This window comes from Erpetoichthys calabaricus, chromosome 9, assembly GCF_900747795.2.
Source record: "Erpetoichthys calabaricus chromosome 9, fErpCal1.3, whole genome shotgun sequence".
Classification (NCBI taxonomy): domain Eukaryota; kingdom Metazoa; phylum Chordata; class Cladistia; order Polypteriformes; family Polypteridae; genus Erpetoichthys; species Erpetoichthys calabaricus.
Window position 1 is genome coordinate 41481286 of NC_041402.2, and position 25107 is coordinate 41506392.

Genomic DNA, 25107 nt, shown 5'->3' on the forward strand with positions numbered 1-25107 from the left:
CAAAGATTTTTGTATCTTTTTCATAAACTGGGGGATGGCTACTGACATTAAGCTTAAGGATTATATATTGTACAAGTATAAAGAAAGAATTAAAGAAAAAAGGACTCATTATATTAAATGTTATCGATAATATCAAGTGGAAATAGGGGGTTCTGCAGTTCCACAGTGCCTATATGCGAGCTGCCACTGAACTTGGAGATTGCAATTTGCTCTATAAAAGTCACTGGCGAACACGAACCCAGGCAGATGGACCCTGAAAACCTCTCCTGGCTGTTAAAGTGCTCTTAAGTGCTGTGTCTGCAAAACATTGATCACAGAGCTGTTTTTACTTCGGCTTCTCCAGGCAGTGCCATCCTCCAAAATAGGTCTTGACCACCTGAGGCATGTGTTTCTCTTAGGTCTAGACCCTGGGGCACTACATTTCCAAGGCACACCAGTGGAAAAATAGTTGTGTAGAGTATAATTATCAACTCACTGACGGTGATGAACAGTTGAGGATAGTATTTGCGGAGTTTTAACACAAGTTTTAATGTATGCCCATTTAAGAGATGCTTATTCTTTCAATTAGATAGATAGATAGATAGATAGATAGATAGATAGATAGATAGATAGATAGATAGATAGATAGATACTGTATTAATCCCAAGGGGAAATTCACACTTAAATTAATTTAAGTTAAATCAGTTTTTAGCTGTGCATTCAAAGTCAACAGTCATTTCAATCATTTTTTACTTTGACATGTCTGTGTCTCATGTACTATGCCAATTTGAGAATTAATACATTGGCCTTGTTTTCTTATTGCCTTCTTTTCAACTTGCCTTTTAGGAAGGCATTCAAATTCAGGTTGTACTTGTTCAAGTAGTATTTTGTTAAAAGTTCAGGTTTAATGTTTTTTTTGTTAATTTTTTACATTCCTTTGTGTTGATTTTGCACTAATTTTGTGATTCAGTGTGTATTTACTTCACAGTTTATGTATTAATTTTATAATTACATGTTTTAATGTTAGATGCGATTAATTACATACATTTATACAATAGTTATTTTTTTATACAATATATCCAAAGTCAGTTTTGTGGATGAAATTTACCGCCAACTGAAAAATTACCCCCAATTGAGTGCCTCGTATAGGCAGTAAACACAGGCAAGAGAACGTGTCAGTCAGTCTTCTTTATTACCTAAGTCTTGCAAGATGTAATCCTTAAATGAGCGCAAGTGCCTTATTAGCAAGTGTTACAAACGAGAGGTACCTGTAGGGCTCTATTGATACATTTCATTGATTAGATCACAATTCTAAGGAATTCATTGCATAATTAGAAAACTTTTAAGATGATTGGTTACATCCAGTTGCTAGCGGGACATAACATAGCATTGATCTGATTGACAGTCCTGTTAACTTAGGGTTATTTGACCTTTTAGGTGTTTTTAAAAAGTACACTATGTGCATGCGTCCATTATGCTCTCAACCCTTTGCATGGCCATATGTGCCCATATGTTTCCTTCGATTCCTTCTTAGTTCGTCAACTGGAAACTTAACTTGAGCATAACAATAGAGCAAGTTACTTAAAATGCCTTTTCTTAATAATTCAAACCTTTATCATAGAAAATATCAAAATAACACCTTCACTCTTTAAGCATAAGCTCAAAGGAATATGAGACTTGGCACAGATGCAGCAAATCTGAAGCTAGGTTCTATTTAATAGTGCACCTGCATCAAATGCTAAGTGCATATCGGACCGGGGTTCAAATTCAACTCCTGCACTTTCTGAATAGATTCAAAATTCTATGAGAGCATTTATGTGAAATCTAAATCAGCGGGCCCTACACGCTAGTCATTTCCCGGATCTGCCACTTGCGACGAATTGTGCTGTGCTTTTGGATAAACACGAATATCAACTCTGTCTTTGATATCTCTGTCATTCGAAACTATTATTACTGACATTTCGTCATGTTGGTTTATTATATATGCGAGCGTGATCTTTCAGATTCATATAGAAATCCAAGAAAACTTCTTCATCCGTGTCTTTCAAATAAATTTTGTGTAAAGTGCGATACTTTTGGACATATGGATTTGTATCCATTATTGACTGTAGAATGTCTAATACGTCTGATCGTTTAGCTCTTTTGATTGTATGTTGCATTGCTTCTCTGTGATCATAAATATAAACCTGACTGAATTATGGTTTCTTTGAAATTAAACTTGATTTTATGTTGCATCGCTTCTCCGTGATCATAAATATAAACCTGACTGAATTGTGGTTTCTTTGAAATTAAACTTGTAGTAGTTTTAATTGTTGTGGGACCACAGATTGTAATAGCGTACGGTCCTAAATCGTATAAATCTACGTTTTGAGCATTGAATGATGCAAATGCGAACAGATTATTGTAGATTCGGATATTTTGCCTGTAGTTTTTGTGGATTTCACTTTACCAAATAACAAATCTTTTCTTTCTCATGGACACGCCTCTTCATTGGAAAGAAACACTACTTTTCCATGATGGCAATACGAATTAGACGATCTATAAGTCTCCGACTTAAACTTTAAAGCCAACCAAACAATGTCTACATACTTCTGTCATGTCACCTATGTCCATATATTCAATCTCTTTTTGTTGTTTCGTTATTTCATTGAGTAATAATTTCTGTTTGTTATCGCTAATGTGATATTTAGTATTAGTTTTTTGAGACTTTTGAATTTTAGTACTTTCATAATCTCTAACCTGCTCTGCATGTGTATTGCAGCAATGATTTTGAACCTCTTTATAACATTCTACTTTGTCTTCTACTCCTTCTCTTTTATTTCCGCCCCTGCTTAGACCTGTTAGGTTTTCAATTCATCTCTTGGCACAAAGTCTCGTCTCGCGGGATGTGAAATTCTCTCTGAAAATGTATCATCTTGTCTCTCTGAAAAAGTCTTGTCTTGTCCCGAGATTTTTTTATATAATATAGAGACATATTGTATATACATGTAGTTTTTTAACCTATTTTGAGAGATTTTGTTTTAACTGTGCTTCAGAACAACAACATTTATGTTGTTTAGCACTCATCATGTCAGTTGTAAAATCTTCCCTTTGTGGTGGTGACCATGAATGATATTTTTAAACTGACAGACCTGAAGCATACTGAAGAGTAATTGCCTGAAGGCTGCACAAGATTAAACCTTCAGCCTGTTCATGTTTCAGAGATGAGCAGAGAATATTTTGATACCTTTTATTTTGTTCAGTCCTAATTACATATCTATAATTTGTAGGCTCATGAGCTGGCTGTGAGTAAGGGGAAGTGTGGTCCGATAATTCATTTACTATTTTATATTCCATCTTAGTCCCTGACTTTCTGTGTTATCCTCAGCGTCATGATCCAGCATTCATTTACATGTGTGCAAATAGTAGCAGCTGTTTGATGGTAAAACATAGAATTTCATTAATTCTATAAGCATTTCAGAGAGCAAACTCTTTAAAATAAAAGTAGAGTAGAAAGACAAATTGATAAAAGAAAAGATTTCACTTATGTCCAAGAATTTTGTCTGAAAAAATTGACACCTCAGAAACCCAGCTTTACACAATTTAATAACTCAGTCTGCCTTTTAAATATTCTTGGTACGTATGATATTACAGCCTTATACTTTTGAAAGCAACTGGATTATTTAGAACCATATTGCTTTCAACCACTTTGCAGTGTCTACCTGGGCCATCAGTAATGTCAGTACTTGTTGTATTATAAATTATGTACATTTTCCCATAGACTGGTGCCTTGTGATCCAATGTTAAACTGGTTTTCAACAAATGTCTCTTTTTCTGTTTCTTATAGAATGTCCAGAAGAAGTCTATGACCCTCGATCTCTGTATGAGCGTTTACAGGAGCAAAAAGAGAAGAAGCAATTGGAATTTGAAGAGCAATTTAAGTTCAGTAAGTGAATAGGATGATTTGTTCTTCACAGTAACACACATATGTTTGTGTATATGTATAGGTGCAAGATATCTTCTACTCACTATTGAAATGCATTTTGTAAGACATTTTATTGATTCACTATTGCCTAAATAAAGTTAAATGTTTTACTTAATAGTAAAAGTTGAATCAGTTTAACATAAAGTAATTTTATAGTGTTGAAATGAAGTTGTTCTTTTTCTTCTGTAGCACTCGACACATCTTAGTGTTATTAAAAGATATTACATATTCAGTATTTTTAGCCTACCTTTATGTAAGCTGGATCAAAGTTATTGGTATCCTATACATCATTTGTCTCGTTTCTTGTTTGTGTTTGTGAAATGTCACTTATGCTGTTGCTTTTATGTATTAAAAAATTAATGAGTAGGTCATTTTGCTTGTTACCTACATATTCCATTTCTTTGGAATTTTTTGACAATATTCTGGCCCACTGACCAAGGGATATTCACCATGCAACTTGTTCAGTAAATAAATAAATAAATGTTCATTTTTGGAACACTTTTTAAATGATCCAACTCGTACAGCATTATTCAGTTTGATTTGGCTTTTCTTTACAGGTAGATATGAAAAATTTACAAATGTATACCTAAAACCTTTACATAAATGATAACTGATATGTTTAATTCTAGTGTAACCATAATTCTTTGGCAAGTCCTAATGTTCAGATGTAAGTGCAAGTGTCCAGAGAATATTACTTAGCAGGGATATACAGTTAGGTCCATAAATATTTAGACAGAGGCAACTTTTTTCTAATTTTGGTTCTGTACATTACAACAATGAATTTTAAATGAAACAACTCAAATGCAGTTGAAGTGCAGACTTTCAGCTTTAATTCAGCGGGGTGAACAAAACGATTGCATAAAAATGTGAGGGAACTAAAGTATTTTTTAACACAATCCCTTTATTTCAGGGGCTCAAAAGTAATTGGACAAATTAAATAACTGGAAATAAAATGTTCATTTCTAATACTTGGTTGAACACCCTTTGCTGGCAATGACAGCCTCAAGTCTTGAACTCATGGACATCACCAGATGCTGGGTTTCCTCCTTTTTAATGCTCTGCCAGGCCTTTACTGCGGCGGCTTTCAGTTGCTGTTTGTTTGTGGGCCTTTCTGTCTGAAGTTTAGTATTCAACAAGTGAAATGCATACTCAATTGGGTTAAGATCAGGTGACTTGACTTGACCATTCAAGAATTTTCCACTTCTTTGCTTTAATAAACTCCTGGGTTGCTTTGGCTGTATGTTTTGGGTCATTGTCCATCTGTATCATGAAACGCCGCCCAATCAGTTTGACTGCATTTAGCTGGATTTGAGCAGACAGTATGTCTCTTAACATCTCAGAATTCATTTGGCTGCTTCTGTCCTGTGTCACATCACCAATAAACACTAGTGTCCCAGTGCCACTGGCAGCCATGCACGCCCAAACCATCACACTGCCTCCACCGTGTTTTACAGATGATGTGGTATGCTTTGGATAATGAGCTGTTCCACACCTTCTCCATACTTTTTTCTTGCCATCATTCTGGTAGAGGTTGATCTTGGTTTCATCTGTCCAAGTTTCATCTGTCCAAAGAATGTTTTTCCAGAACTGTGCTGGCTTTTTTAGATGTTCTTTAGCAAAGTCCAATCTAACCTTTCTATTCTTGAGGCTTATGAGTGGCTTGCACCTTGCAGTGCACCCTCTGTACTTACTTTTGTGCAGTCTTCTCTTTATGGTAGTCTTGGATATTGATATGCCTACCCCCTGTTGTTCACTTGGTTGGCTGTTGTGAAGGGGTTTCTCTTCACCATGGAAATGATTCTGCGATCATCCACCACTGTTGTCTTCTGTGGACGTCCAGGTCTTTTTGCGCTGCTGAGTTCACTAGTGCTTGCTTTCTTTCTCAGGATGTACCAAACTGTAGATTTTGCCACTCGTAATATTGTAGCAATTTCTCGGATGGGTTTTTTCTGTTTTCGCAGCTTAAGGATGGCTTCTTTCACCTGCATGGAGAGCTCCTTTCACCGCATGTTGTCTGTTCATGGCAAAACCTTCCACATGCAAGCACCACACCTCAAATCAACTCCAGGCCTTTTATCTGCTTAATTGATAATGACATAACGACGGACTTGCCCACACCTGCCCATGAAGTAGCCTTTGAGTCAATTGTCCAATTACTTTTGAGCCCCTGAAATGAAGGGATTGTGTTCAAAAAAATGCTTTAGTTTCCTCATATTTTTATGCAATCGTTTTGTTCACCCCACTGAATTAAAGCTGAAAGTCTGCACTTCAACTGCATCTGAGTTGTTTCATTTAAAATTCATTGTGGTAATGTACAGAACCAAAATTAGAAAAAAGTTGTCTCTGTCCAAATATTTATGGACCTAACTGTAGTAATAAATGCAATGCTGAAATTCTCTGAGCTTTCGGAGCTCAAACTTGTACCATTTCACGCTCCCACTTCAGTGCATTCCCATGAATTTCCAATCAGTCGTCTTGAAGAAATACTATGTATCTGCTTTTTTGTTACTTGCTCTGCAAAAACTCAATTAAAGATGAACAGTATGATTTTCTTATGATACTAAGGAGCCAATTAAACATATTAAACGTGTATCACTTTGCCCGAAATGCAATTCAACCACAAAATTTGCATATCTGGCTGATCAGGTTATATTTTTTACTTTATACAGTTGACTAAGGTGAGCGGTTACAGTTTCTCGCAGCTTAGAGAATTCGGCCAGCTTCATATTATCAAAATTGTCCCACCAAAAGTTCTAACTTTGTAGAGCATTCACTTTAAATTTCCAACTTGGAAGCTTGTATTTCCCACCTGTTCTTTAATACATGAGCACAGCAAAAGTGCTTATCAGGAACACTTTCCACCTCCATTTTAATGCTATGTTTGAAATACAGTGGAACCTCGGTTCACGAACGTCTCGGTACACGTACAAATCGGTTTACGACCAAAAAGTTTGCCAAACTTTTGCCTCGGTTCACGACCACACACTCGGTATACGAACAAGCCAGTTTCCCTTTCGGTTGGTACATGTTGAGTCTCTCCCTGTGCATTTCCTGTGCAGCGAGCGAGAGAGCGCAACACACACACACAGAGGCAGCGCCAGCACGAGAGAGACAGACGCACACACACAGGCAGCTTGAGAGAGACAGACGCACACACACAGGCAGCGCGAGAGAGAGACAGACGCACACACACAGGCAGCGCGTGAGAGAGAGGGGGCTAGATGCATAAGGTAGGAAGGCAGTTAAAGAATGCACTGGGCTTGATTTTGTTTTCACTTCCGTTTACTGGGATCGGTTCGTAGCATGCATTGTTGCAATGTTACTTTTCTTGGTGGTTTATTAAATTACGTATTTTTTCAAATGTTCGTTTTTTTTCCCTGTGCTTAAAACTCATTAAAAAAAATGTTTTTAGCCAGCGGTTGGTAGCGCTATAGCGCGAACTATTGCAGTGTTAGTTTTCTCTGTTGTTCAAGGTTTTTTTAAAAACTTACAAACTGTATGTAAATGTGTTTTTTTTTTATGGTCTGGAACGGATTAATTGTATTTACATACAATCCTATGGGGGGAAATTGCTTCGGTTCACGACCAAATCGGTTTACGACCAGAGTTTTGGAACGAATTATGGTCGTGAACTGAGGTTCCACTGTACTTAGTTACATTTTTAAAACTGCAGGTTGAAATGTTCCTTAGTTTTGAAAAAATTAAGTCTTTGGTTTATTTTTAGTTTTAGTATATGCATTCCTGTTTCATTGTTGTCCTGTATTATTATTTTACCAGTTTACATGAAATGTGAGAAGCAAAATTCTTTTGTGTAGAAATGAGTTCTCAGCAGCATTGCTTCTGTAGAACAGAAACTTATTTCATATATATGTTTTAAAATCTTTTGTATGAGAAAATTAACCATAAACAGAGTGTCTAGATTCTTATGTACTAAGAAGCTGCAATAAATAGAGTTTTGTAGGCTTTACAACTGTGGCAAACTGTAGCAAAATGAATGGATGTGTTGAGGTGAATGAGACTTAAAAGTAGATAAAACCTTGGCAACAATACACATAACAATTTACGGCTGTCTTTCTACTAGTTACATACTGTATAGACTTTTGGGTGAAATTGACTAAGCTGTAGCCTTAACACTTGTGTACTTCCTTGTGGGTTTATAAATATGCATATCAAGGTAACAATTGTTTTCTGTTTCAGATTTTTTCTTGTTTTTAATTTCACAATTTTTGTGTTTAACACTCAATGGTAAAGAACTAAAAAATAATGTTGAAAGCAAAACAATTATGTTCATATTTTATATTTCAGAAAATATGGTAAAAGGTCTTGATGAAGATGAAACAAATTTTCTTGACGAGGTTTCCAGGCAACAGGAACTTATTGAGAAGCAACGAAGAGATGAAGATATGAAAGAACTGCATGAATACAGAATATCCTTTCTTGAGTTCATGAGTTAGCACATTTTAAAACGTTTCTTGCAGTATACTTGTTATCAGATGCATTGAAGATCTTTCAGTTTCTTATTCATGTAGTACACATAGATCACTAATTCTCAGTCAATGTTCCATTATTATCAACCTCGTACAAGGTAAGTTATAATGAAAAGAAGGTGTTAGTTTTTTAGTATGGCATCTTTATTTTTGGATTTATTGACCTCTTCCAAAAGCAAACAATCACACTACTCATGTCTTTTTAAGCACATAGGATATAATTGTTTGTAGTAACATGCTTTTTGGCTATTTAAAAAATATAGTAGGTGCTCTGCCAGTTTTGACTTTGGAAAATTCGGTACATCTTCTTAAATTATTTAACAATATGCTGGATTAAGGAATACATTAAAAACATGCCGGATGTTGGGCGGCAAGCATATTATGAATCATCTTTGCTTGAAATGGATATTTAGACAGTTTCATAAAAAGTGAAATATGAGCTTTTTGTGAAGAAAATATAATAATACATTATAATCACATTATTTACTTTATATAATAAGTTTAATGATATAATTATACTAGGGGGTTCCCCCCTGCTCGCTTTGCTCGCCAGCCACTTCGTGTCTCTGCCGCTCGCGTTGTGAAGTGGGGAGCTGAATGCACCCCAAGAAGACGTGGTCGCTCCTCCGAAACCACCTCTTAAACGGTGATACAATGGGAAAGTTTTTTTTACCTCCTCTTTGCTATATCAGCTGCTGGCTTGCTTCCGTGCTGTGTGATCTGCATCTTGTGTGGCGCTTTAAACATTTAAAAGCCTGTATACAGCTGTCCTGCTGCTTGTGTTTTATGTCCAAATCTTTTGGCACAAAGACCTGTCTTGCGAGACGTGAGTTCTTGATATTTTTTAGTTTATAATTTAAAAACGGAATAAGACTCTGAAAATCTAACAACATCACATTAAAGTTCAATAAATACTGAAAGAATGATACCAAACATATATATGTAGGTTTCAAAAATAAGCCAGATTTAAAGCGTGACAAAAAACAGGACATTAAAAAACGTCATCGTTGCACTTTTAGGTTTAGGATTTTATACTAGGGGGCTCCGCCCCCTGCTCGCTTCGCTCGCCAACCCCTGGTGTTGGGAATGACAAAGAGCGTGATGTATGAATGAGATATAGAATAGTGTGACGGTGTAGATGATGCAAATAGAAAGCAAACAATAAAGTGTGTGGCACAGTGTAAAGGTTTATTGGAAAATTTCTTTGTACACGCCGTTTAAGTGTAAAAGGTAATTCCAGGTCAGAACTTGTAAGGTCAATGAAGATGGTCATTATCGTGATCAGAGTCAACTTTGTCAGAGCTTAGAAAGAGTTGTGTCTCTCCAGGAAGTAATGGAATGACTTGGGTATTTATGTTTTCCACATTAATATTTTTTGGACATAATATAGTGCGTTGTGTTAAAAGGGGCATTTGGTCTAATGAGATTGCTGTTCCAAATCTCTCTGTAACTAAGTCGTCGCAGATAAAGGCTTGAGGAATTGTAATAATATGTGGCTGAAGTCCATCTGTATTGGTGAGTGTACCATCTCTCAGTTGTAATAAGCAATTGTTACTGATCTGGTTCTGGACATCGTATCTTTTTTACTAACTGTATCTTTTGAAAGCAATGCCAATTGTCTGCGTATTTTAAGGTGCACTGAACAATAGCTGAGTGCATGGCATCTGGAAGAATAGCTAATCACTGTTTAAAATCTCCTCCTAATAAAAGTACCTTTCCTCCAATCGAATATTATTATTCATAAACGTTTGTAGAAGTTTATGAATGGTGTTGAGTAAGTGACTTCATGCCATTGAACATTCATCAATAAACAACATTTTTTCAAGACGGATGTCACGTGCAGTGCCACCGTTAATGTTCATAGTGGATACCGATTTGTAGGATCTAATGCAGTTGATAAAGATTTCACTTTTAGGTACATCGTCAGTTAGAATCTTCTGTAGATATTCAGTATATGAATGTAAAGAAGGCAGTCTAATTTGACCCTTTTGACAACAACGTCTAAATGTATTACTTGTATTGCCAGTTGTTTCTTCAGGGAAGTGAACTGAATGACAATGATTGCAAATGACATTCATTAATCCGAATGAATTTTCCCGGTGTATGTTTTGCTTGTGCCGTTTGAGAGGCGCGTTGTTGCATATGTAGTATTTGGGACGTGTTGTTTTGGAGCTGTAATCGATTTGCCTGTGCTGTGTGAGACGCCCGTTGTAGCCTTCCTTGCCGTTAGCGTATGTCTGAGACGGGAGGTGTTTCGTTTTGAATCCGTGCCTGTTGCGATGCAGCACTTTGATTGATAGTTTGCGTCATGTGGATCCAGGATGTAGATTTGTGCATATTTGCGTTGTTGATTTGTTTCAGGGTGCACTGTGCCAATGCGATGCAGTATTTGTGCACATATGGGAAAGCAGTATGGGCCATTACCTTTTGGTGGCCTGATATTTACTAAAAGCAAATGAACTATTGTAGGATCTAACGCAGTTCATAAAGTTTTTACTTTTAGGTACATCGTTAGTTAGAAGCTTTAGTTGAGCTTTGCGTTTTTGGAGTCGAGACATTTTTTCTTTTAGAAATATGGATAAGTAATAAGGAGTATTGCACTCACTGTTAATATGGAGACTTTTCTGCGGTTGAACGGTTAATAGTGCCTTATTGTAATGAGATCCACCTATGCCGCATAGCCGTCTATTTTGTTGTTTCTTTCGTGTTCGTGTGTTTGTTCCTGTTATCATTTCCTTTTCGTTTTGTACCCGTGACCGTGTATTCATGACTTGTTTCTTTCTCAGCATCCGAAATATGGATAAGTAATAAGGAGGGTCGCAGTCACTGTTAATATGTTTCCTTTTCTGCAGTTGAACGGTTAATAGTGCTTTATTGTAAGGAGATCCACCAATGCTGACACCTATGCTGTCTAGTGTGAAGGTGCTGACGTTCACTTTAGAATATGTGGCTTTGGGTGTGACTTCTTACGGATGTGGGGATTGGGATTGTTGAGGATTGTTGTTGCGCGAGCGTCTTCTTTCTTTTTGTGTTCCTGTGTCTTGTTGAATCCCCCTCTTTGTGTGTGTCCCGTCCCTCGCTTGTAGGGTCTGTGGGGTGGTTTTGTGTTCTTTTTTTTGTGTTCCATGGGCTTGTTGAATCCCCCTCTTGGTGTGTGTCCCGTCCGGTGCCTGTAGGGGGGGGGGGGGGGCCTTGCTGTTGTGCGCGGGCCTCTTTTTTTTTTTTTTTTTTTTTTTTTTCGGGTCTAGTTTCGTGTGCAATGTGTTTCGTGCTTTTCCTGCGTTTGACTTTGCGCCTCATTTCTCCTTTTTGTATGTGCTCACTCCTTTTTTCTGTGGTCTTGTCCGCCACTCGCGGCCCCTCATCCGCCTTTGTCGCCCTCTTCTCTCCGCCTTTCTCCGACTCTCGCGGACTCTTTTTGCGCCTGCGCCTCTCGCGGCCCCTCATCCGCCTCTTCTCGCCCTCTTTTGTCCGCCTTTCTCGGCTCCTCAGCCGACTCTCACGGACTCTTTTTGCGCCTGCGCAGTACGTCTTTTTGCAGCTACGGCCCATGGCCGGATGTGCCTGCGTCCATCATCCGGTTTAGCATTCTCGGTTAGTAATATGGATATTATGTATATATATATATATATATACAGTACTGTGCAGAAGTTTTAGGCAGGTGTGAAAAAATGCTGTAAACAAAGAATGCTTTCAAAAATGGAAGTGTTAATCATTTATTTTCATCAATCAACAAAATGCAGTGAATGAACAAAAGAGAAATCTAAATCAAATCAATATTTGGTGTGACCACCCTTTGCCTTCAAAACAGCATCAATTCTTCTAGGTACACTTGCACACAGTTTTTGAAGGAACTCGGCTGGTAGGTTGATCCAAACATCTTGGAGAACTAACCACAGATCTTCTGTGGATGTAGGCTTCCTCACATCCTTCTGTCTCTTCATGTAATCCCAGACACACTCGATGATGTTGAGATCAGGGCTCTGTGGGGGCCATACCATCACTTCCAGGACTTCTTGTTCTTCTTTACGCTGAAGATAGTTCTTAATGACTTTGGCTGTATGTTTGGGGTCGTTGTCCTGCTGCAGAATAAATTTGGGGCCAATCATACGCCTCCCTGGTGGTTTTGCATGATGGATAAGTATCTGCCTGTATTTCTCAGCATTGAGAACACCATTAATCCTGACCAGATCTTCAACTCCAATTATCAGAAATGCAGCCCCAAACATTCAAGGAACCTCCACCATGCTTCACTGTTACCTGCAGACACTCATTATTGTACTGCTCTCCAGCCCTTTGACGAACAAACTGCCTTCTGCTACAGCCAAATATTTCAAATTTTGACTCATCAGTCCAGAGCACTTGCTGCCATTTATCTGCACCCCAGTTCCTGTGTTTTCGTGAATACTTGAGTCGCTTGGCCTTGTTTCCACGTCGGAGGTATGGCTTTTTGGCTGCAACTCTTCCATGAAGACCACTTCTGGCCAGACTTCTCCGGACAGTAGATGGGTGTACCTGGGTCCCACTGGTTTCTGCCAGTTCTGAGCTGATGGCACTGCTGGACATCTTCCGATTTCAAAGCGTAATAAGCTTGATGTGTCTTTCATCTGCTGCACTAAGTTTTCTTGGCTGACCACTGCGTCTACGATCCTCAACGTTGCCCGTTTCTTTGTGCTCCTTCAAAAGAGCTTGAACAGCACATCTTAAAACCCCAGTCTGCTTTGAAATCTTTGTCTGGTAGAGACCTTGCTGATGCAGTATAACTACCTTGTGTCTTGTTGCTGTGCTCAATCTTGCCATGACATGAAACTGTCTTCCACAACCTCACCTTGGTAGCAGAGTTTGGCTGTTCCTCACCCAGTTTTAAGCCTCCTACACAGCTGTTTATTTTTCAGTTAATGACTGTGTTTCAACCTACGTATGACATTGATGATCATTAGCACCTGTTTGGTATAATTGGTTGATCATACACCTGACTAGAATCCTACAAAATCCCTGACTTTGTGCAAGTGTACCTACTATATAAGAATTGATGCTGGTTTGAAGGCAAAAGGTAGTAACACCAAATATTGAAGGGAAGGACAAGATATGGTAGAAAAAAGTGTACAAGCAATAGGGATAACCGCACCCTGGATTGGATTGTGAAACAAAACCCATTCAAAAATGTGGGGGAGATTCACAAAGAGTGGACTGCAGCTGGAGTCAGTGCTTCAAGAACCACCATGCACAGACGTATGCAAGACATGGGTTTCAGCTGTCGCATTCCTTGTGTCAAGCCACTCTTGAACAAGAGACAGTGTCAGAAGCGTCTCATCTGGGCTAAAGACAAAAAGGACTGGACTGCTGCTGAGTGGTCCAAAGTTATGTTCTCTGATGAAAGTAAATTTTGCACTTCCTTTGGAAATCAAGGTCCCAGAGTCTGGATGAAGAGAGGAGAGGCACAGAATCCACGTTGAGTGAGGTCCATTGTAAAGTTTCCACAGTCAGTGATGGTTTGGGGTGCCATGTCATCTGCTGGTGTTGGTCCATTGTGTTTTCTGAGGTCCAAGGTCAACGCAGCCATCTACCAGGAAGTTTTAGAGCACTTCATGCTTCCTGCTGCTGACGAACTTTATGGAGATGCAGATTTCATTTTCCAACAGGACCTGGCACCTGCACACAGTGCCAAAGCTACCAGTACCTGGTTTAAGGACCATGGTATCCCTGTTCTTGATTGGCCAGCAAACTTGCCTGACCTTAACCCCATAGAAAATCTATGGGGTATTGTGAAGAGGAAGATGCAATACGCCAGACCCAACAATCCCAACAATTCAGAAGAGCTGAAAGCCACTATCAGAGCAACATGGGCTCTCATAACACCTCAGCAGTGCCACAGACTGATCGACTCCATGCCATGCCGCATTGCTGCAGTAATCCAGGCCAAAGGAGCCCCAACTAAATATTGAGTGCTGTACATGCTCATAATTTTCATGTTCATACCTTTCAGTTGGCCAACATTTCTAAAAATCCTTTTTTGCATTGGTCTTAATTGATATTCTAATTTTCCGAGATACTGAATTTGGGACTTTCATTAGTTTTCAGTTACAATCATCAACATTAAAAGAAATAAACATTTGAAATACATCAGTCTGTGTGTAATGAATGAATCTAATATACAAGTTTCACTTTTTGAATGGAATTACTGAAATAAATCAACTTTGTCGTGATATTCTAATTTTATGACCCGCACCTGTGTGTATGTAGATATATATATATATATATATATATATATATATATATATATATATATATATAAAATATAGTGGTGGGTGGCCGGCTAAATATTCCGGCCCTCACCCCCAGGCCGCCAGGTGGAGCTCTCCCAACAGCATGGACGTTCCCCGAATTCCAGCAGGGCCTCATGGACTTTGTAGTTTATATGCACAGCCCTGCTGGATACCATGGGGACCACCAGGAGTCGCTGTGAGGAGGCTGCCGGACTCTTACTTGCCCTATAACCCGGAGGTGCGTCATGATCACATGACAAGAGGAAACGACATGCTTCCAGGTTGAAGAAAGGAGCTTTTTATCCGACCTGGAAGTGTTCATGATCACATGGACAGAAGGGAGAAACAATTCCGGGTCATGGACTATATAAAGGACTCTGGGAAAACAGTACGCTGAGCTGGGAGGAAAGGTGGCGAAGTGTCTGGGAGTGTGGAGGATTGAGTATTGTAGTGTTTATTGATTTATGAGTATTGTGGAGTGGAGGTGCTTTGTGCACTTTATTGTCTAAATAAAAGTAATATTTGGACTTTTACCTGGTGTCTGGAGTCGAGTCAGAGGGTTCAAGAGGACAACAGCGACCTCAAACTGCGACAATATATATAATAGAGAGAGAGAGAGAGAGTAGATTACTTACATAATTGTACTTATTAAACTGTTCCAACCCATTCCCTTCTAACTTTTTCAACAATAAATGACAGCTTACTGAAAAACTGAAGTGAAACTTTTAAGACCTAAGTTTGTTTTGTTGTTGAAAAAAAGAGCTGTATCTGAGAAAGATTGTCATATTTTGTAAAACAGCTTTTTTGTTTTTAATCCATTTCCCATATTGTAGTTAATACTTTCACATTTCCCAGAGTTGTATTGTATGGTTGTTCCGATTAAATAAGTTTTAGTATAACATATTCTTTTTCCATTTCAAAACAAAAGGCCAAGTAAGGCAAGTGCCTTTTAGGAAGTCTTGCAACTTAGATTTGTAAATTTTTGGTTATTCATGAGAACAATGTAACATAGTAATTATCATGTGCCATATTCGTTTCATTTTATGATACACCGGTTTATTAATATTGATAATTATATTAGATACATTATAGGTAGTTATTATATGTAATCTTACTTGCCTTCTGTCTTTTCCATAATATGACTTGCATGTTTTAAGCATCTATATGTTGATCATTTATACCAGAGAAATAGTCAGTTCATGAGAAGCCGTGAAATACTGGAGAGAAAAATGAGTACTGTCTTGATTATGGATGACAAAATTATACACATTATTTGATGAGCTTTGAGGAATTAGCAAATTCCTATAGGAGCTTTGGAAGGAGAGGCACTGGGAATATATGATCAGTGGTTGGCAAAAGAATGCATTTAAAATCATTGCTTAATATAATTTTAAAAATAGACATATTCAGAAGCAAAATTAGGTATACACTTGGTTAGCTTCTATGCTCCCATCTGGATAAGAATTTCATAGTTGCTAGCTTGTTGATTTTAATAGTATATTTTACTTGCCTTTGGGTCTCTTATTAAAATGTTACTTTTAAACACAAATTTTTGGTAAGGTGAATGCTAATGTAATATTGATAGTCTTTCTCTCAGCATTTCTTGTGGTCATTTATAATGAGATAGGAAGATTTTTGTTTCTAAATTTAATGTTCTGATTGGGATTTTGAGGCATTTTAATTGTACAAAGGTAATGATTAACCCCTCAAAAAGGTATAGCACAAGGGTATGCAGCAGTGTGATTGATTGGCTTTGTTAAGATTAACACTTTGACTACATTATTATAAACATACCTAATGTATCCAAAACACAAAAGACTTTTTTTTTTTTAATCTGGAGCTTTGCAGCTTCAGTCTGGTATGTTTGTAGTCTCTTGTTTCGTGTTTAGACTCTGTTCTGTTGACAAGCTTTATGAGCCTCTCAGGGATGTATGGTGTTTTACTGCCTTACTAAATATAGTTTCAGTCAACACAACTTATGTCTGTGGGGCAAAAGGAAACACACAACTTTTTTATAATTATTGCATTTTGTGCAAAAATAACAAACTTTATTCTTTAATTTAATAATGGATCTAGTCACTTTTTCAAAAGAATCAACATATGTTTATTACAACTCAAGATTTGTAGTTTCTCAGTATTAAATTACTAGTGGCACATTTAGTCAGGTCAAACCTGCAGTAAATATTATAACTGTGCATGCTGTATACAATTTCTGTTGTCATAGGATTTTAAATAATTAATGTAATTGTCTTCCTTAGAGTTAAAATTCTCATATTATCAAAAGTCTAGATCTTTTATTTATAAAAATTCCAGCTTCTATTTGTTGGTCCAAGTTTTAATTGCAGTCCTTATATTAATTATATCCTCTTGAGTAAATTTCTATTAGTTTTTCAACCATTTCAGTTCCTTTGGATTACCTAATTAATTTTAACACTTCCTATTATAGTAGCAAAGTAAAATCTGCAATGATATTGGCTTCTGTTGTTCAGTCTGTTCTGAATACATGTGTAGTGAAAGAATTTCAGGTTTAAGAGTTCTACTGTATGTGCCAAGGAGAATCGTAGCTTTAAGATTAGCTAAGACAAACTAGTCAAAGTCCATTAAAACTAATTTTGTATTAGTGAGAATATCAAATGTGTGTATTGGATAGGCTCAAATTTGAAACTTTTTAAAGGTAACAATCATTCCTCCTTCATGGTCTTCCCAGGTGGCATACTGTATATAAAAAGTGTGTAAAGCGTATTGGCAAATGTAACTTACCAGATGGTCCCAGACATACAGTACTGTGCAAAAGTTTTAGGCAGGTGTATAAAAATGCTGTAAACAAACAATGCTTTCAGAAATATAAATAATGATTGTTTATTGTTATCAATTTACAAAATGCAAAATGAGCTAACAAAAGAAAAATCTAAATCAAATCAATATTTGGTGTTACTACCTTTTGCCTTCAAACCAGCATCAATTCTTATAGGTACACTTGCACAAAGTCAGGGATTTTGTAGGATTCTAGTCAGGTGTCTGATCAACCAATTATACCAAACAGGTGCTAATGATCATCAATGTCACACGTAGGTTGAAACACAGTCATTAACTGAAACAGAAACAGCTGTGTAGGAGGCTTAAAACTGGGTGAGGAACAGTCAAACTCTGCTACCAAGGTGAGGTTGTGGAAGACAGTTTCATGTCATGGCAAGATTGAGCACAGCAACAAGACACCAGGTAGTTATACTGCATCAGCAAGGTCTCTCCCAGACAAAGATTTCAAAGCAGACTGGGGTTTCAAGATGTGCTGTTCAAGCTCTTTTGAAGAAGCACAAAGAAACGGGCAACGTTGAGGATCGTAGACGCAGTGGTCGGCCAAGGAAACTTAGTGCAGCAGATGAAAGACACATCAAGCTTATTACCCTTCGAAATCGGAAGATGTCCAGCAGTGCCATCAGCTCAGAACTGTCAGAAACCAGTGGGACCCAGGTACACCCATCTACTGTCCGGAGAAGTCTGGCCAGAAGTGGTCTTCATGGAAGAGTTGCAGCCAAAAAGCCATACCTCTGACGTGGAAACAAGGCCAATTGACTCAAGTATGCACAAAAACATAGGAACTGGGGTGCAGAAAAATGGCAGCAGGTGCTCTGAATTGATGAGTCAAAATTTGAAATATTTGGCTGTAGCAGAAGGCAGTTTGTTCGTTGAAGGGCTGGAGAGCGGTACAATAATGAGTGTCTGCAGGCAACAGTGAAGCATGGTGGAGGTTCCTTGAACGTTTGGGGCTGCATTTCTGATAATTGGAATTGGAGATTTGGTCAGGATTAATGGTGTTCTCCAGGAATAATGGTGTTCTCAATGCTGAGAAATACAGGCAGATACTTATCCATCATGCAATACCATCAGGGAGGCGTATGATTGGCCCCAAATTTATTCTGCAGCAGGACAACGACCCCAAACATACAGCCAAAGTCATTAAGAACTATCTTCAGCGTAAAGAAGAACAAGAAGTCCTGGAAGTGATGGTATGGCCCCCACAGAGCCCTGATCTCAACATCATCGAGTGTGTCTGGGATTACATGAAGAGACAGAAGGATGTGAGGAAGCCTACATCCACAGAAGATCTGTAGTTAGTTGTCCCAAGATGTTTGGAACTACCTACCAGCCGAGTTCCTTCAAAAACTGTGTGCAAGTGAACCTAGAAGAATTGATGCTGTTTTGAAGGCAAAGGGTGGTCACACCAAATACTGATTTGATTTAGATTTCTCTTTTGTTCATTCACTGCATTTTGTTGATTGATGAAAATAAATGATTAACACTTCCATTTTTGAAAGCATTCTTTGTTTACAGCATTTTTTCACACCTGCCTAAAACTTTTGCACAGTACTGTACTTGTTGGTTTCCATATCTTGTCCTTTTACCAGCTGTTGCAGTAAGTTGATGGCCATATTTTAGTGGCATTCAACTTGTAGCTTAATGAATAGAGAAGTTACTTATCACTTATGTCAGCTAACAATTGAGATTCAAATTATTTTAGTCTTTCAGAAACTTTGCAATGGTTGCTGATAAATAAAATGAGCATTGTGAGAGCTGGAGGAGATGTTACTTGTGTGTCAGAATGGAGATTCTGTATTTAAATGGCTCAGGAAAGTAGCCTTTTGATTTTTTTTTATTCATTACATTCCTTCATCCATTATTTTTCTTTACAAAAAAGAAGCAAGTGATGTCTGTTCTTTATTTAAAAGTCCATTTCCATTCCAAAAACAAAAAATTATTTTTACTAAATCTCATTTGGTTGCAGAAGCTAGTAGAACCCCCTAAACCTTTATCCCTATGGAGATGGTGAATATCAGAAGTTTGGTCAGTGAGTACATTCGGCTTCCTGACACTCAATATGTTGTTTCCAGTGCTACACAATTTTGGGAAAAAACTCTGCTATGTGCTCTTTTTTTGTGCTCTTTGTCATTAGCGGTTTGGTACAGCTACTTGGATATCAAGGAGAATGTGTAAAATAATGTGTTCATCCATATCCATCATCCTGGCCTTTGATGAAAGCTAATACTTATACCAGTAGCACTTAGATGCAGGGTAGGAACCAACAATAGTCCAACACAGAGTATCCTTGTCCACTGATACTCCCACTCATTCAATGCGCAAAAGTAAAGTTGATAAATTAACCTAGTATTCATGTCTTTGGGATACAGTGGGATAAAATCTTGGTGTACCCAAAGTAGACCCACATTTAAAAAGGAGAGAATAAGCAAGCACGATGTAGACAGTAAATGGATCACGAACTGAAACGGGGTATTGGATCTGTGAGACAACTGTACTATCCACAGTGCTATTGCCTAGCTCTATGAGAAAGTAAAATCAGAAAATATTTATTATGATGTATGCCGGTTAGAAATGTGAAAATCAGTAATTGATAAAATTGCAGTTGGATTTTAGGGTTTCCCTTCAAAATAAATATTTACAGTATGCAAAGTGTTCAGTTGTGCATATGCTACTTAAAGTTGCTACTTTTCCAAATCTGTTTTTAAGCTGCCTTTTTTTTTACAGTAACTACAGCAGTATAGCTAATTTAAGAAACTTCTCAGCACAGTAGAAGTGTAGAAAAGCTGGACATTCTTCTTCTCCATAGACTAAGTCTGTAATTTTTTAATGCCCTGCTTCTACTTCCTTGTGCTGTAATAAGTTAAAAATCAATGAGTATATGCAGATATTTACGGTCCACAGTCTTTAAATGAAAAGAAGTTAATAAAACACCAGTGAATGTGGCATGACATATCAAAGGTATAGAGACTATTTTTAAGGCAGGAAAAACCTTATTAATTCATTAGGTCTTGCACTACCAGATGATGACAATTCTAGTACTTGAGTGAGGACTTGAAATTTCAGAAGTTATTTTTGAGAAAATATTCATATGACATATTGAATAATGTAACACTTTCCAAGCATTATAAAATAGGAGTAGCTCTATAATGATGTGAGGTTGTGTGGCATCTAGTGGTACATGAAATATTATATGGATGAAAAGAGAATGGATTCAACTCATCATCAACTAATCATAAGTTTATATTTTCTCTGCTTTCTTTCATTTGTAAAACATGTGATTTGCATACATATATGCTGACATGAATAGCATGTCACAGCTAAATGAATCTGCTTTATCAAAGATCTCGCCTACATTGAGCCGCATACAGTGAAAGTCTCATTACCATTGGATAGCTGAATTTTCATGTAGAGAACTACCCCGCAAGCCCCCCTTTGAGTGAATGTCACTGTATCCCACTGTATTTGATGATTGAAAGAGCTGTTTGTTCATTTGACTTTTCGGCTAATGGTCCTTTGAATGCTTCCCATAATTGTAAAGCATCAACTTCACCTGTCATAATTAAGTACACGAAGAAGTGTCTTAATTTGTCAGGCATCATTACAGAAGTGGCATCAGACATCATTTCGAACATATAGTCGTCTGATTTACATAACCCAGCTTCTCGTGCCGCTTCTTGAAAAGTACCGCACGTAGTTCCATCAATAGTTAGAACATCTTTATACAAAGTTGCTCTTTTCGATTCACATAACAGCAATTTTAAATGAAAATGTTCGATATCTTTTGGTGATACAATATTTAATTGAGCAACACTTTTGCAATTAATTTTTCTTGGATGCGTACTCCTTTTTGTTTCTGCCACGTGTAATGTTGAGGAATTTGTGCATACGTATATGCTTTTGCATTTATGTTGGTTTTATTAAGTTCAAAATAAGCCAATAATTGTGTATTTCTAGTTTTTGCTACCTGTAAAACTTCTGCTTTTTCGCCCTCTTTAAATTCAATCGTATTCTGATCTGGTAAATGAATCGGTAATAATTTAACGGAATGACTTCGACCGTGCATTGGCAGTTCCATTAAATGCCATCCGCTTTCCATTGCACTGACTTACCGAGTATCTAAATATGCTTGAACTTCGTCCTGAGACACTTTCACACTACTAAGAGCTGAGAGCACAGGAAGTGTGTCTGACAAAAGCATTCACACGACTGAGAGGTTAGATGACCGTGGTCTTGTTTGAAAATGGTTATAAGTAGGGCGTGATTTGAAAGAATCTAATGGCAAAAGTCACCGTCTAGCGGGCCTTGCTTCCAAAGCTTATAAGTATGATGTGACTTGAAAGAATCTCGTGTTAAAAGTCTCCTTCTCACTTTTCCAAAAAGGGATACTATGGTTCCAAACAGGGGAACACATTGTGCCAAACTTTGCAATGCTATGGAATATGACATCAAAACTTGGTACAATGATAGCTGACAGATTGGGGTACAAAACAAATTTGACTTCAGGGTTGTGCATCATAAAATATCTTGGTTATGTATTATATAATCCAGTTTTTTTGAACAGAAGCACCTAAAGTGAAAATGTTTATTATTTTCATTTAGTTGATATTGATGTAAACAAAGGTTTTTAATCATGTAAATACTTTATTTTAAAATTAAGAAATGTTGTACTCAGTACTTTGCATCTCCTTTATTACAGAAACAGAATAATAAGCATTTATTTCTGGTTATGTGATTTAGGTGCAGTAGTGCCAAAACCCATAGCTAATTATCCATATGTTGCAATTAATGTTAAAAAGAAAAAAAAGTTTAAGAAATGTTTGGCAGTGTAGTATTAATGTACGTATCAAATGTTAAGAGCAGTATTAATGCAGTTCATTTTAACATTACATACAGTTCCAATAAGCTGGGTTTGAACAGATGCGAAGGATGCACTTCCCATCTGTGTGCTCCATTGCATTGCAAATTTTAATCCAGTTAATAGTTGGAACAGTGTGAAGCAGCACACTCATAGTAACATTCCCCTGCACTTGGGGAGTTTAGAGTGCATTTTATATTGGTCTGTGTGTCTTTGCATTATTGGAGAAAACTAAAGACCCTGGAGGGTAGAACCAAAAACACATAAGTAGCATGCAAATTCTGCATAAGTGGTATAATGAATCAGACCAAGGTCAAGGGCATGGTGGTAATACTACTAGTTGCATCACTGTATCCCCAGATGACAGTAATCTGATTTTTACATAATTTGTCATTTGTGCCTATAGCTATTATGATATTAAATGTATTGTTAGTAGTAGGATTGTTACTGTGCCATGTCTAGTATTTATTACTTCTGGACAGGACCTCACATGCTTGGTGGTTCTGACATTGTTGAGTTTTTGCTGTTCTTAACACCACATCATAATTTTTGTACTTGGACAGTCAATTGACTTCAGCCAACCGGCTTTACAGGTAGCATTTGCCATCTTATTGCCTAAAAATTTATGTTTGAAGAAATTAAAGACCCTCTCTTTGTCAGAAGAATGAGTTTAAAATCCACAGATCTGTAAATATTTCACATCTCATTTAATACCGTAAACTAGTTTTTAAAACCTCTTTTAAAGGATCTGACATTTTGTGTCTGTTATGATGGCAGAGGCAGACTTTAATGGAATACTCCATTTAATGGAATGACCTTGTGTTTTGTAGTGATGGAGAAGAAACATTTTTAAGCTCGCTTATTCTTGGAGAATGAAGATAAAAAAATAGTGACCAATGTTTTACAATATGAAACGATGTGAAAAACATCCATGGAAAAAAGAAAAAAAAATCCCACAGTACTTGCATAATCTACACATCAGTTATCCAGTTGCTTGCTCACAGCATGCAAAACCTATGCATTTTCTGCTAAAATATTGTTAAATAAGTAAAGAGAAAACAAAATGTGAGATTTCTTGGTTTGTTTTTTCTTTTTAATTCTTATAGATATTTTTCATATCTTTTGCTATGCCATGCCTTTGGTTACTGTTAACTTGTATTATATCATAAACATTTTTATCTTTGTTCTCCATGAAAACATGAGATTAAAAAATTTTTCAGTCATCACTTCAAAACACATGAAGTTGATATAAAAAGTAAACTGCTCAAAAAATTAAAGGAACACTTTGAAAACACATCAGATCTCAATGGGAAAAAAATCCTGCTGGATCTATACTGATATGGACTGGGTAGTATGTTAGGAACGAGAGGATGCTACGTTGTTTGATGGAAATGAAAAATATCAACCTAAAGAGGGCTGAATTCAAAGACACCCCAAAAAATCAAAGTGAAAAAATGATGCGGCAGGCTAGTCCAATTTGCCAAAATTTCTTTGCAGCAACTCAAAATTGTACTCAGTAGTGTGTGTGGCCGCCCACGTGCTTGTATGATGCCTGATTTCATCCCAATACCTAATTGGCAGTCAAGGTGCCGTTTTCTAGCCTGTTCTAGAGGTCTATGTGTCCCTCCATGGATATGCCTCCTCAGACCATCACTGACCCCCCACCAAACCGGTAATGATGAACGATGTTGCAGACAGCATAACATTCTCCATGGCTTCTCCAGACCCTTTCATGTCTGTCACATGTGCTCAGGGTGAACCTACTTTCATCCATGAAAAGCACAGGGTGCCAGTGGTGGACCTGCCAATTCTGGTAGGATGTCAGGCCCTCAGGCCACCCTCATGAAGTCTGTTTCTGATTGTTTGGTCAGAGACATTCACACCAGTGACCTGCTGGAGTCAATTTTATAGGGCTCTGGCAGTGCTCATCTTGTTCCTCCTTGCCCAAATGAGCAGAATCGGGTCCTGCTGATGGGTTAGGGACCTTCTATGGCCCTGTCCAGCTCTCCTACAGTAACTGCTGGTCTCCTTGAATCTCCTCCATGCCTTTGAAATGTGGTGGGAGACACAGCAAACCTTCTGGCAATGGCACGTATTGATGTGCCATCCTGGAGAAGTTGGACTACCCGTGCAACCTCTGTAGGGTCCAGTTATAGCCTCATGCTACCAGTAGTGACACTGACTGTAGCCAAATGCAAAACTAGTGAAAAAACAGTCAGAAAAGATGAGGAGGGAAAAATGTCAGTGACCTCCACCTGTTAAATCATTCCTGTTTTGGGGGTTGTCTCATTGTTGCCCCTTTAATGCACCTGTTGTTAATGTCATTAACACCAAAACAGCTGAAACTGATTAACAAGCCCTTCTGCTACTTAACTGACCAGATCAATAGCCCAGAAGTTTCATTGACCTGATGCTATACTCTGATTAAAAAGTGTTCCTTTAATTTTTTTGAGCAGGTTTTGAGAACCACATATACCTGATCACACATACATACATACATTTTATATTTATATATATATATATATATATATATATATATATATATATATATATATATATATATATATATATATATATATATATGTATATGCAAATAGATATACTAACAAACTTAACACCCGTGTCTTATGTGAATCTCTCATGTCAGTGATATCTTCTGGTTACCTGTTCTCATTACACAGCCTAATTGCATAGGGTATAAATGATTTATTATATCTGGAAGTTTTTAAACAGATTATT

General features: G+C 37.4%; 1 protein-coding gene across 1 annotated transcript in view; it reads left to right on the forward strand.

Moving 5' to 3' along the window:
* psme3ip1 (proteasome activator subunit 3 interacting protein 1) overlaps positions 1-25107 on the forward strand; it is a 136609-nt gene that overhangs the window by 87011 nt on the left and 24491 nt on the right. The window contains exons 4-5 of the mRNA XM_028809362.1: positions 3806-3904; positions 8249-8370. Of these exons, the coding sequence (XP_028665195.1) occupies positions 3806-3904; positions 8249-8370 (221 nt within the window). The remainder of the gene's footprint in view (positions 1-3805; positions 3905-8248; positions 8371-25107) is intronic.